The sequence below is a fragment of the Paramormyrops kingsleyae genome, chromosome 25 (assembly GCF_048594095.1).
Source record: "Paramormyrops kingsleyae isolate MSU_618 chromosome 25, PKINGS_0.4, whole genome shotgun sequence".
NCBI lineage: Eukaryota > Metazoa > Chordata > Actinopteri > Osteoglossiformes > Mormyridae > Paramormyrops > Paramormyrops kingsleyae.
Genome location: NC_132821.1, coordinates 20,523,077 through 20,536,610, shown reverse-complemented (window position 1 = coordinate 20,536,610; position 13,534 = coordinate 20,523,077). Strand labels below are relative to the sequence as shown.

Below are 13,534 nucleotides of genomic sequence, written 5' to 3'. Positions count from 1 at the left end.
TGATTCAACAGATCTTAAAATCTCAACGTTGATTTATAAGTATTTTAACCTTCGTACAACCATAACCACGTTTTTCAATGTTGGTTTAACGCTGAAACAATAACTGACATTATTTTAACCATAGCTCGAAAAAATATATAATTTTTGTGTAGTATACAAGCATATAGAATAGAATCTTTCAAAATGTTTTGCAAGACGTGTAGACTACGTCAAGTTGTGCTTTGGTAAGGTACATCTTAATAATATACTTGTTATAAATATGTTCAGTAATTTTGAAACTGCCTTACTTGCATTGTTATATTCATTCTGGAAGTTTATTTGATGTTCTAGATACATGTTTAGCGTCAGGTACGAACGTAACTCACATTCTTCACTCAGGGCGCATACAGGTGTGTTCGCTCGTAAATGACAAGCAAGATGGGTTTAAAAACCGCCCGAAAAGTTAGAATGCCAGTTTGATGTGAGAAGTCATTTCACAACAAACCTAATCTGACAGAATCAACAAGGTACTTAAAGGGATTTTATAATTCTAATGAAGAAACAGACAGAGGTGGCTTTCAACTGTTTTCAAAGGAAATATAAACTACAGATATCTACAGATTTTACAAATATATTTTTATTCATTAATTCATTTCTCTGGAAATGAGGGCAAGCACAGCAAGGATTTTATTTTCCATAGGTAAGTTTAGAAAGTCGTTAATCACAATATGTCTGACTTTTTTAACTACAATATTATATATAAATATTATACTACACCAGTGTAACGTCTCCTCCTGAGACCCAAGGCAAAAAGTGTCCTTCAGTTTTAGGTTACTTGTGATTTATGTCTTTGGAGGAAAAAATACATCTTTTTTCAAATTTACTTTTATTTTTAATTTCACAGCATGTCCTCTTTAGTGTACAACAAGAATAAATATGTTTTCTCACATCAGTGAAAAGATATATGCAAAAACAAAATGTCCACTGCAATGGACATAAATGAATGGGTGGGGTATCAGGAGGTAAATATATATATATATATATATATATATATATATATATATATATATATATATATATATATATATATACACACACACACTAAACGAAAAATTGATTTAGAAAAGGAACAACGGTGCGCGTTTCCCGATAACGGTTACTCGTGCCGTCTTACGGAGACTCGAAAGGTATGTATTACTAAAGGTGTTCCCTTTTCTATCTCTGTTTCCCGAGCAATAACTTTCTAAGTTGCTTAAGGCCGGGTTTCTTAACCACTTTGTCGCGGCCCGTTGATAGGTCGAGATCGCCATCGTGTGGGCCGCGAATGGAACACAGCATGTACTCGGGAGAGGCCATTGGTCCGTAAAGGGCCCGCCAGCACCATACGTAATTTGGGCAGTAAATATATAAGTTCTAAACGATTTATCGATCATAAATGGAAATCACGATTTGAAATAACGCAAATCGCAAAGGCTGTGGTTTATTATATGCATTATACAGCACATGTCACCCAGGGTTTAAAACTATCGACAAAATATTTTTACAAATTCATACCGTCCTCCTTGTGTGACAGTCATGCTCAATAAACAGAAGTTTTTTTTTTCTTTTTTCGTCACCTAGCAGCAGTGGCCCACGGCGACTGCGTTTACACGCGCAAACAAACCCAAATGAAAACATTACATTCGCCGTGCGAAGAAATATCGATTCTGCTGCTGAGCTATAAGTGAATAATGTACCTATTTCATGGTCAGAGACTGTTTACAGAAAGGCCCTACCATTAGGGGTCCAAGTAGCCTTAGCTGCAGGATCCCTATTGTTTTTTCTTACTGAAATAAGGCCCGGAGTGGCTAATCGGGGGATTTTGTCAGTGGGCAGCTTGACCTTTCGGCCGGTCGGAAATAAAACAATCCGATTTGACAGTCCTCGCATTATTATATCTGAAACAGTAGCACGTACGATCCACAATCTGACATCGCAGCCTTTCTATAACGATAGATTACATGGGTGATACCACCTAAGGAAGTTCTCCCCTTCCAAATCGCTCAAGTTGGTTACGCCCAACAGTACGACTTTGAGCCTACAGATTGTTTAATTTAGTAATTAAATTAAAAGGCGGGGGTTGAAAAGGCCAGGCTAAGAAAAAAACGAGCGCTGGAGGAATGTGCCAAAATCCCAGAGATTTTTTCAAAAGAACTGGCAACAGGGAAATGTTGTCAACCTGTTGCAAAGCATTAAACCAATTTAAAAATTATACATTATATATATATATATTCTATAGCTTATCATGAAATGATTAAATATGTTCGCAAACGTAATTTTAAGAAAAAAATAAAGCACGATCTGAGTATGCAGTAAAATGACCATTTAACCATTATGTAGTTTCTGACCAGCAGTCCTCTGTCAGTCAGTGTTCTGCCAAGAATGAGGGACTATTGATTAGCAGTGAGGATGCCAGAACGGCTGAGGGGTCAGATATTATACATGAATTAAAGTTATTTAATATACTCATATACACACACAAGTGATAGATATATTCCATATAAAATTCAGATATTCAGGAGTTGATGAGATTTACATTTTAGATTCAAAGGTAAACTACACAGAGGTGTATTAGTGAAATTAAAAGACTAATAAATCATATGTTTTTGTACAGCATATTTCAGGCACATACGTATTTTGTTGTATAGGAAAAGACGTTTTGACACTTTCAATCACTCAGATTGCCTGTGAGAAAATCTTCTCTATCCTTAAATTTAAGAACAGGTTACAAAGCTCACTGATTCAGGAGCACTTGGAGGCCTTCATGCTAATGTGAACAGAGAATGAAATACTTATGTTGATAGATAAAAATAAACAAAGTTGCAGAGACCAGTACACTACTCAGGTCGGCTGTTACTGTTATAGATATTATGTTATTGCTGTTTAATTTACAATTAAAAATTAGCATAGTAGAACTGCGAGATTAATTTTGATATTATTTTATTTATTAATTCGACTTGTGTTTCATTCATATTTGAAAAAAAGCTAATAAAACTATTGAATAATAAGGATTGAAGAATTGCTTCATTTATCCAGTTTTCACCTTCCTGAAAAAAAGTGGGCTGGTCATGGGCATGAAACTCACTGGCTGAAAATTGGCTCCGTTCTGGCCCTGACTGGAATTGTTTTATTTGTATTATTATGACTTTATTTAACTCAACAAGTGACAGCTTTTGTAGTAAGTGTTTTATGTTCAATTGTTCTCTGTTAATGTAACCCTTGTATACGTGGGACTTTCAGGAACCCTACTACTTTACTTAGGGTAAAAAGCATTCAAGCGCTGTTTGCAAATGCATAACTTAAAATTAAAAATACAATTACTTCACCATGTTCTGTTCGCTAGCAACCCAGCACTTTTTTGGAAAAGAAATAAATGAAAAAATATTTTTTAAAAAGTTATTTTGTCTTAAAATTTATAGCAAATTGTTGCATCATCTGGGAACAGTGTCCACACTGAATCATATGACCATCGTCATCGTATGACGATGTAAGAAGTTCACATTGTTTATAAACTGTTCTAAGTGTTCAGGAAAGATGTATCCGATAAACGTTTGCACAGTTACATATTTAAAAATAAAGCCACAAGTAATTGTATTTGTCATGTTGTTCCCCACACAGGAAAAGAGATGAACACTGAGGACTGTTGGAGGCTCACTTAGCATTTTTGAGACTGTTCTTTTTAAAGCTTTTGAGTTATAGATAAAACAAACCTTTTATTTTTCATGTGAATTATCTGAACATTACCACATATGCTAGTTTCAGTGTTGGAATGTGAATTTTGTTTCGGTGGCAAAAAAATTACATTTTTTTAAATATAAATATTGGTAATTGGTTATTAAATACCATGTAATGTGGCCCAGTGGGCCTTGACAACATGTATTGATAAATAGGTAGGCCTTAATTTTGAACGGGTTGAGAACCAATGTTCTTGTGTTAAGCAAATCTAAACAACCTTTATATGCGATCAAGCACAGTGATTTTCAAAAGTGGTTTATCTCAGAACAGTTTAGCTTGAAAGTGAATTAGTGCATGATTTTCATTTTTATAATTTTCTTTATAATTTTTTTTACCCAAAAATTCATTCTATCTCCAAAACAGCATTCATCTGCTGGCAGAATACAGTAGCCACAACCACTTCATCATCCATGATGACAAAGTCTATGTAAGATGTTTTTTCAGGCTTTGCTTTAGTGTTTCTGCCATCAACTTCAGGAGTTCAGTCATTTTATTTGAACATTACATTGATGATATTTATTTTAATATTTTAAAATTAATTTGTTCATTTGTTTTTAGTGTGGGATCAGTAGAAATCAAAATCCAGCTCATTCTTGAAGAAACAAGTGAAACAGAGGTACTTCAACTGGTCAAGCAGTTCCTATCTTCACAAATCAGAGGTGGAAGTCAACAAGAGAGGTTGCAAAGTGTAAAGTATCAAAGTAAGTTTCTCTTGGGTCTCTAGCACGTCTTGAACAGAATTTGTTTATTCATTTATGAAATTCCAGGGAATGTTTACTTCGCTCTATTTTAACATCTTTTCCTCTCCTTATTTCACCTTTTTATGTCAATATGTTGGGTGTGGCACAGGGATGCAGTGGTTATCACTGTTGCTTCACATCTTTGGGGCCAGGGTTTCAGTCTCCACCATGCAGATGCGGAGTTTGCATATTCTCCCCATGTTGTCATGGCATTTCCTCTGGGTGCTTCAGTTTTCTGTTAAAAAACATGCTGAGGTTAATTGGAGTTGTCAAATTGCCCGTAGGTGTGAATGCTGTGTGAATGTGCCCTGCGATGAGTCTTACGCCCATATCCTTCTGGGATGGGCTCCAGACCCCCACACAACCCTGAATAAGACAAGTGGTTTCAGAAGTTGGATGGATGGATGTAAATATGTTTTGTTTTTTTAAGTATCGAAGCTTTGGTAACAAATTGGTAGGACATAACTAAAGTTGCAGTCAACTTTCATTATACTTTTTTGGTGTTTTTTACTTTGTTTCAGAATTGCCTAGTGGAGCCTTTGCCATCAATTTGTCTTTCCTGATCAACAATGTGAAGATGTTAGAAGATCTTCAGGGCAGGGATGTAACTTATAAATCACTCCAGGACTCCATCAATGCACTGGTGAGAACAATAATAATTTTATATGCAATTTGGGGTTTGACACATCAAGTGGTTTTCCCTGGTTACTGAGCCTTAGGTATTCCTATATACTACGTATGGTGCCTTAATGTATAGTTTTCATTTTTAGCTAAATCTTTTTCTGTTTTTCTTCATAAATCTTCAAACCACAGATGAACTCAATACAACAGAAACCATGTGGGATTTCTTCTGCAAACCACACGTGAGTGTCATTTTTAAGAAAGAGAACCCTCATTGTGCCAATATATTACATAAATGGTGGTTCACTCTCAGTTTAAAAATAGTTTTATCATATAACATTTAAAAAATATTTTTAAATATTTAAACAATACATAAAATTACATATGTTTACATATAATTACATAAAATAATTAAAATTAACAAATATATATATATTTTTTTCATTATACTGTAAATTATCATAATTTTTTTTTCTTCTTTTAGGAGTAGCCAAATAACAGCTGCAAGTACCACTGCTTCATCTACAAAATTCACAGATGGCACATCATCAACATCAGCTTCCACACCAACAACTGAAAGCCTGACCAGCACACCTGCAACAGCCTTACCAACAACAACTTCTGCAAGTACCACTGCTTCATCTACAAAATCCACAGATCGCACATCATCAACATCAGCTTCCACACCAACAGCTAAAAGCCTGACCAGCACACCTGCAGCAGCCTTATCAACAACAACTTCTGCAAGTACCACTGCTTCACCTACGAAATCCACAGATCACACATCATCAACATCAGCTTCCACACCAACAGCAAAAAGCCTGACCAGCACACCTGCAGCAGCCTTATCAACAACAACTTCTGCAAGTACCACTGCTTCACCTACGAAATCCACAGATCGCACATCATCAACATCAGCTTCCACACCAACAGCTAAAAGCCTGACCAGCACACCTGCAGCAGCCTTATCAACAACAACTTCTGCAAGTACCACTTCTTCATCTACAAAATCCACAGATCGCACATCATCAACATCAGCTTCCACACCAACAACTGAAAGCCTGACCAGCACACCTGCAGCAGCCTTATCAACAGAAACTTCTGCAAGTACCACTGCTTCATCTACAAAATCCACAGATCGCACATCATCAACATCAGCTTCCACACCAACAGCAAAAAGCCTGACCAGCACACCTGCAGCAGCCTCATCAACAGAAACTTCTGCAAGTACCACTGCTTCATCTACAAAATCCACAGATCGCACATCATCAACATCAGCTTCCACACCAACAACTGAAAGTCCGACCAGCACACCTGCAGTAGCCTCATCAACAAAAACTTCTGCAAGTACCACTTCTTCATCTACAAAATCCACAGATCGCACATCATCAACATCAGCTTCCACACCAACAACTGAAATCCCGACCAGCACACCTGCAGTAGCCTCATCAACAAAAACTTCTGCAAGTACCACTTCTTCATCTACAAAATCCACAGATCGCACATCATCAACATCAGCTTCCACACCAACAACTGAAAGCCTGACCAGCACACCTGCAGCAGCCTTATCAACAGAAACTTCTGCAAGTACCACTGCTTCATCTACAAAATCCACAGATCGCACATCATCAACATCAGCTTCCACACCAACAACTGAAAGTCCGACCAGCACACCTGCAGTAGCCTCATCAACAAAAACTTCTGCAAGTACCACTTCTTCATTTACAAAATCCACAGATCGCACATCATCAACATCAGCTTCCACACCAACAACTGAAAGCCCGACCAGCACACCTGCAGTAGCCTCATCAACAAAAACTTCTGCAAGTACCACTTCTTCATCTACAAAATCCACAGATCACACATCATCAACATCAGCTTCCACACCAACAACTGAAAGCCTGACCAGCACACCTGCAGCAGCCTTATCAACAGAAACTTCTGCAAGTACCACTGCTTCATCTACAAAATCCACAGATCGCACATCATCAACATCAGCTTCCACACCAACAACTGAAAGCCCGACCAGCACACCTGCAGTAGCCTCATCAACAAAAACTTCTGCAAGTACCACTTCTTCATCTACAAAATCCACAGATCGCACATCATCAACATCAGCTTCCACACCAACAACTGAAAGTCCGACCAGCACACCTGCAGTAGCCTCATCAACAAAAACTTCTGCAAGTACCACTTCTTCATCTACAAAATCCACAGATCGCACATCATCAACATCAGCTTCCACACCAACAACTGAAAGCCTGACCAGCACACCTGCAGCAGCCTTATCAACAGAAACTTCTGCAAGTACCACTGCTTCATCAACGAAATCCACAGATCGCACATCATCAACATCAGCTTCCACACCAACAACTGAAAGCCCGACCAGCACACCTGCAGCAGCCTTATCAACAGAAACTTCTGCAAGTACCACTTCTTCATCTACAAAATCCACAGATCGCACATCATCAACATCAGCTTCCACACCAACAACTGAAAGCCTGACCAGCACACCTGCAGCAGCCTTATCAACAGAAACTTCTGCAAGTACCACTGCTTCATCTACGAAATCCACAGATCGCACATCATCAACATCAGCTTCCACACCAACAGCTAAAAGCCTGACCAGCACACCTGCAGCAGCCTTATCAACAACAACTTCTGCAAGTACCACTGCTTCACCTACGAAATCCACAGATCGCACATCAACATCAGCTTCCACGCCAACAGCTAAAAGCCTGACCAGCACACCTGCAGCAACCTTATCAACAACAACTTCTGCAAGTACCACTTCTTCATCTACAAAATCCACAGATCGCACATCATCAACATCAGCTTCCACACCAACAACTGAAAGTCCGACCAGCACACCTGCAGTAGCCTCATCAACAAAAACTTCTGCAAGTACCACTTCTTCATTTACAAAATCCACAGATCGCACATCATCAACATCAGCTTCCACACCAACAACTGAAAGCCCGACCAGCACACCTGCAGTAGCCTCATCAACAAAAACTTCTGCAAGTACCACTTCTTCATCTACAAAATCCACAGATCGCACATCATCAACATCAGCTTCCACACCAACAACTGAAAGCCTGACCAGCACACCTGCAGCAGCCTTATCAACAGAAACTTCTGCAAGTACCACTGCTTCATCTACAAAATCCACAGATCGCACATCATCAACATCAGCTTCCACACCAACAACTGAAAGCCCGACCAGCACACCTGCAGTAGCCTCATCAACAAAAACTTCTGCAAGTACCACTTCTTCATCTACAAAATCCACAGATCGCACATCATCAACATCAGCTTCCACACCAACAACTGAAAGTCCGACCAGCACACCTGCAGTAGCCTCATCAACAAAAACTTCTGCAAGTACCACTTCTTCATCTACAAAATCCACAGATCGCACATCATCAACATCAGCTTCCACACCAACAACTGAAATCCCGACCAGCACACCTGCAGTAGCCTCATCAACAAAAACTTCTGCAAGTACCACTTCTTCATCTACAAAATCCACAGATCGCACATCATCAACATCAGCTTCCACACCAACAACTGAAAGCCTGACCAGCACACCTGCAGCAGCCTTATCAACAGAAACTTCTGCAAGTACCACTGCTTCATCTACAAAATCCACAGATCGCACATCATCAACATCAGCTTCCACACCAACAACTGAAAGTCCGACCAGCACACCTGCAGTAGCCTCATCAACAAAAACTTCTGCAAGTACCACTGCTTCATCTACAAAATCCACAGATCACACATCATCAACATCAGCTTCCACACCAACAGCTAAAAGCCTGACCAGCACACCTTCAGCAGCCTTATCAACAACAACTTCTGCAAGTACCACTGCTTCACCTACGAAATCCACAGATCGCACATCATCAACATCAGCTTCCACACCAACAGCTAAAAGCCTGACCAGCACACCTGCAGCAGCCTTATCAACAACAACTTCTGCAAGTACCACTGCTTCACCTACGAAATCCACAGATCGCACATCATCAACATCAGCTTCCACACCAACAGCTAAAAGCCTGACCAGCACACCTGCAGCAACCTTATCAACAACAACTTCTGCAAGTACCACTTCTTCATCTACAAAATCCACAGATCGCACATCATCAACATCAGTTTCCACACCAACAGCTAAAAGCCTGACCAGCACACCTGCAGCAGCCTTATCAACAACAACTTCTGCAAGTACCACTGCTTCATCTACAAAATCCACAGATCGCACATCATCAACATCAGCTTCCACACCAACAACTGAAAGCCCGACTAGCACACCTGCAGCAGCCTCATCAACAGAAACTTCTGTAAGTACCACTGCTTCACCTACAAAATCCACAGATCACACATCATCAACATCAGCTTCCACATCAACAACTGAAAGCCCGACCAGCACACCTGCAGTAGCCTCAACAATAACTTCTGCAAGTACCACTTCTTCATCTACAAAATCCACAGATCGCACATCATCAACATCAGCTTCCATACCAACAACTGAAAGCCCGAACAGCACACCTGCAACAGCCTTACCAACAGAAACTTCTGCAAGTATCACTTCTTCAACTACAAAATCCACAGATCGCACATCATCAACATCAGCTTCCACACCAACAACTGAAAGGCTGATCAGCACACATGCAGTAGGATCAATAACAGAAACTACTTCAAGTACCACTACTTCATCTACAAAAACCCCAGAAGTTCTGACATCTTCGACATCAGTTTCCACAGTGACTACCAGTAGATCAAAAACTTCAACTGCCATAACGGAATCTTCTGCAAGTACCACCTTGTCAGTTCCAAAAACCATAGAAGCTCAAACATTTTTGGAATCAGCTTTCACATCGACAAACAGCAGTCCAACAACCACCACTGCAGCAGCCCCAACGAGAGAAGCTTCCTCAAGTACCACAAAGTCATCTCCAAAAACTACTGAAGTTCTAACATCTTCAATGTCATCTTCCACAGTGACAAGCAGCAGCTCAACCAGTTCAGCTTCAGCAGCCTCAATGACAGAAACATCTGCAAGTACAACGTCTTCAACTCCAACAACCACAGAGGCCCTGACATCATTGACATCAGCTTCCACAGTGAAAAGCAGTAGCCCCACCAGTACAACTTCTGTCGACTCAACAAGTCAAACCACCACATATACCACAACTTCATCTCAAAAAAGCACAGAAGGACTGACATCCTCAACATCAGCTTTCATAGCAAGAAGCAGTAGCCCGACCAGTTCCACTTCAGTAGCCTCAACAACAGAAACACCTGCGAGGACTGCTTCATCACCAATAGGCCCAGAAGCCCAGACTTCTTCGACATCAACATCCACAGCAAGAAGCAGTAGCCCGACCAGCACAACTGTGGCAGCCACAACAGAAGCTTCTGCAAGTACCACTACTTCATCTCCAAAAGTCACATTAGCCTTGACATCTTCAACACCAGCTTCCAGAGTGACAAACAGTAGCCCAACCAGTTCAACTTCTGCAAAATCAACAGGAACTTCTGGAAGTACCACTGCATCTCCAAAAACCACAAAATCAATTGGTATGTTTTGCATAACAGCATTGTCATTTAGACTCATTCAATCAATAACTGTAATGAGTACTAACATGGGTTTAAACAACATGTTGAGTGGACATACTGGAAGAGAAATGAAAATTAACATAAATTTGACACTACACCCTCTGGTCCAGTAGCTCCCTCAGGAACCAGCAGCTTGACAGCAACAACTGCACCCAGCCGAATCATCACCGCTACCAGTGTCACCACAGCTGCCACCACGTATGTTTGGGTTTTTCAAACTTTGAGAAATTTTAGATTCAAATTCTCACTTTGTCATTGTTGTTATTTGACAAAGCAACCTGACCACCTTGGATGTCATGGATTCTTTTCCTCTCTTTCTTCTAGTATGGGATCTGCACTGATCAACATTCAGGTGAAAATGAATACTACAGGACGTGTCCCCAATGACCAAGACATTCTGAGCGCAGTCAAATCTCTCCCAAATCCACTGCTTTCAACCAACATGATCACCTTGACTCAGCCTCAGAATATCCAGGATATCACTGTGGCAAGTGAGTTTCCTACAGACCTCATCTGATTCTGAATTGAACTCACTCAGTCCACTCTCTTCCTTGCCACCAGGACAGATCAATTAATGATTTGGAAACAGTTGTTAGCATTTCTTCACTTGTGATGCACTAAGCAGTTGACCGGCTTATCCCAAGTAGTTTGCAATAGATTCATGATACTAAACAAATCAATTCACAGGAAATTACATTAATTTTACATTTTTTTACTTTCTTCGAACACACACAAACAGACCAGGGTGAGGCATGCGTAGCAAATCAAAATATATGCCTGGATTGATATTAGAAATGTGGTCAGAGGTATCTTTAGCAGAAGTGCATTCCATTTCTCTTACTTTATCTCTCTCATTGCATTCAGATATGTCCAACAATTCCTTTGTCATCAACTTCGGATTCAAGGTCAACAATATGACCATGTCAAAGGATGCCCAGCTCAGAAATGAGACTCGTGGCCTGATTCAGGACTGTGTCAATAAATTGGTAATAGTACTGATCATTATTATTATTAGAATTATTAGGGAATGCAGGGCGTTCTTGTGGCTCTCATCCGGTTTATGGTGGCCAGTAGTTTGTCTTTTAAGGAAAGTGGTTCCTTGTTGGCAAACCAGTTGGATGGAGGAACACCGGAAACATTATTGTGTTGTTGTATGCACCAGTCAGTAGAAGAATGCAGCTCTAACTCCACTCAACTTTGGAGACAGTCGGTGATCTACCGATAAAATGACTGGGCCACATCAAGTTGATCTGTGACTTTTACTTGTCTCCCCTCTGTCATTCACACTCCAGCTGAACGCCATACTAACAGATCAATCAGCACCACCTGCGGTATTTCCTCCAGCAAACTTCACGTAAGTCATGACCCCATTCTTGCTATTTACACCAAAGTGAGAAATGCTTCTTAAGGTAAATCATGAAAGTAAAGAATGACAGAATTTCCTGAGGAATGTTTTGTATCCAGTTATTTCGTCCTTGCGTCATGAACATAGAAGTTGCTCATGGATACTGCTGATTTGTTGATCTCCACAGGGATACAGAAAACCAGATAATTGCTCGTGTTGACTACAATGTGCAGAAGGGAAATACTGCTAGCCCAAGCCTTTTCCTTTCTGACATCCTGAAACTCTCTGGTATGCATCACATAGCATCATCATAGCAAAATTCATAACCTGCCTAGTTTACTATGCTACCCATACCTCTTTACTAGGCATGTAGGCCTATTCAAGATGACCCAGTAATAAAATATCACAGCTTTCAATTCAGAATAGCTTTTTGCAGCTGTCATAAGTAGCATTTTACATGTCTAAGTATTTCTCAAACATGTTTGTGTTGAAAACTGACTTAAGTTCAGTTTGCAATTAACAAGTCATTGTTGCAGCCCCCGCTGCGGTGCCTCCCTCAACAACCAGCAGCACAATGACAACAACTCTACCAAGGACGATCATGACTGTGACCAGTGTCACCACAGCTGCCACCACGTATGTTTGGGTTTTTCAAACTTTGAGAAATTTTAGATTCAAATTTTCACTTTGTCATTGTTGTTATTTGACAAAGCAACCTGACCACCTTGGATGTCATGGATTCTTTTCCTCTCTTTCTTCTAGTATGGGATCTGCACTGATCTACATTCAGGTGAAAATTAATACTACAGGACCAGTCCCCAATGACCAAGACATTCTGAGCGCAGTCAAATCTCTCCCAAATCCACTGCTTTCAACCAACATGATCACCTTGACTCAGCCTCAGAATATCCAGGATATCACTGTGGCAAGTGAGTTTCCCACAGACCTCATCTGATTCTGAATTGAACTCACTCAGTCCACTCTCTTCCTTGCCACCAGGACCGATCAATTAATGATTTGGAAACAGTTGTTAGCATTTCTTCACTTGTGATGCACTAAGCAGTTGACCGGCTTATCCCAAGTAGTTTGCAATAGATTCATGATACTAAATAAATCAATTCACAGGAAATTACATTAATTTTACATTTTTTTACTTTCTTCGAACACACACAAACAGACCAGGGTGAGGCATGCGTAGCAAATCAAAATATATGCCTGGATTGATATTAGAAATGTGGTCAGAGGTATCTTTAGCAGAAGTGCATTCCATTTCTCTTACTTTATCTCTCTCATTGCATTCAGATACGTCCAACAATTCCTTTGTCATCAACTTCGGATTCCAGGTCAACAATGTGACAATGTCAAATGATGCCCAGCTCAGGAATGAGACTCATGGCCTGATTCAGGACTGTGTCAATAAATTGGTAATAGTACTGATCATTATTATTATTAGAAT

The 13,534-nt window shown here is 40.0% G+C and overlaps 1 protein-coding gene across 3 annotated transcripts in view; it reads left to right on the top strand.

The window, feature by feature from the left end:
• Positions 1–466: 466 nt before the first annotated feature.
• The window catches only part of LOC111852846 (uncharacterized), a 32,912-nt gene continuing 19,844 nt past the window's right edge, over positions 467–13,534 (top strand). The window contains exons 1-14 of one of the 3 annotated variants that reach the window (XM_072707293.1): positions 467–679; positions 4,117–4,180; positions 4,312–4,454; positions 5,015–5,136; positions 5,307–5,356; positions 5,599–10,694; positions 10,844–10,931; positions 11,058–11,224; positions 11,598–11,719; positions 12,026–12,087; positions 12,266–12,366; positions 12,615–12,714; positions 12,841–13,007; positions 13,381–13,502. In XM_072707293.1, coding sequence (XP_072563394.1) covers positions 643–679; positions 4,117–4,180; positions 4,312–4,454; positions 5,015–5,136; positions 5,307–5,356; positions 5,599–10,694; positions 10,844–10,931; positions 11,058–11,224; positions 11,598–11,719; positions 12,026–12,087; positions 12,266–12,366; positions 12,615–12,714; positions 12,841–13,007; positions 13,381–13,502 — 6,441 coding nt within the window. In that variant the 5' untranslated portion in view covers positions 467–642. Of the gene's footprint in view, positions 680–4,116; positions 4,181–4,311; positions 4,455–5,014; positions 5,137–5,306; positions 5,357–5,598; positions 10,695–10,843; positions 10,932–11,057; positions 11,225–11,597; positions 11,720–12,025; positions 12,088–12,265; positions 12,367–12,614; positions 12,715–12,840; positions 13,008–13,380; positions 13,503–13,534 lie in introns of those variants that run through there. The other 2 variants (XM_072707292.1, XM_072707291.1) reach the window with 2 other exon arrangements.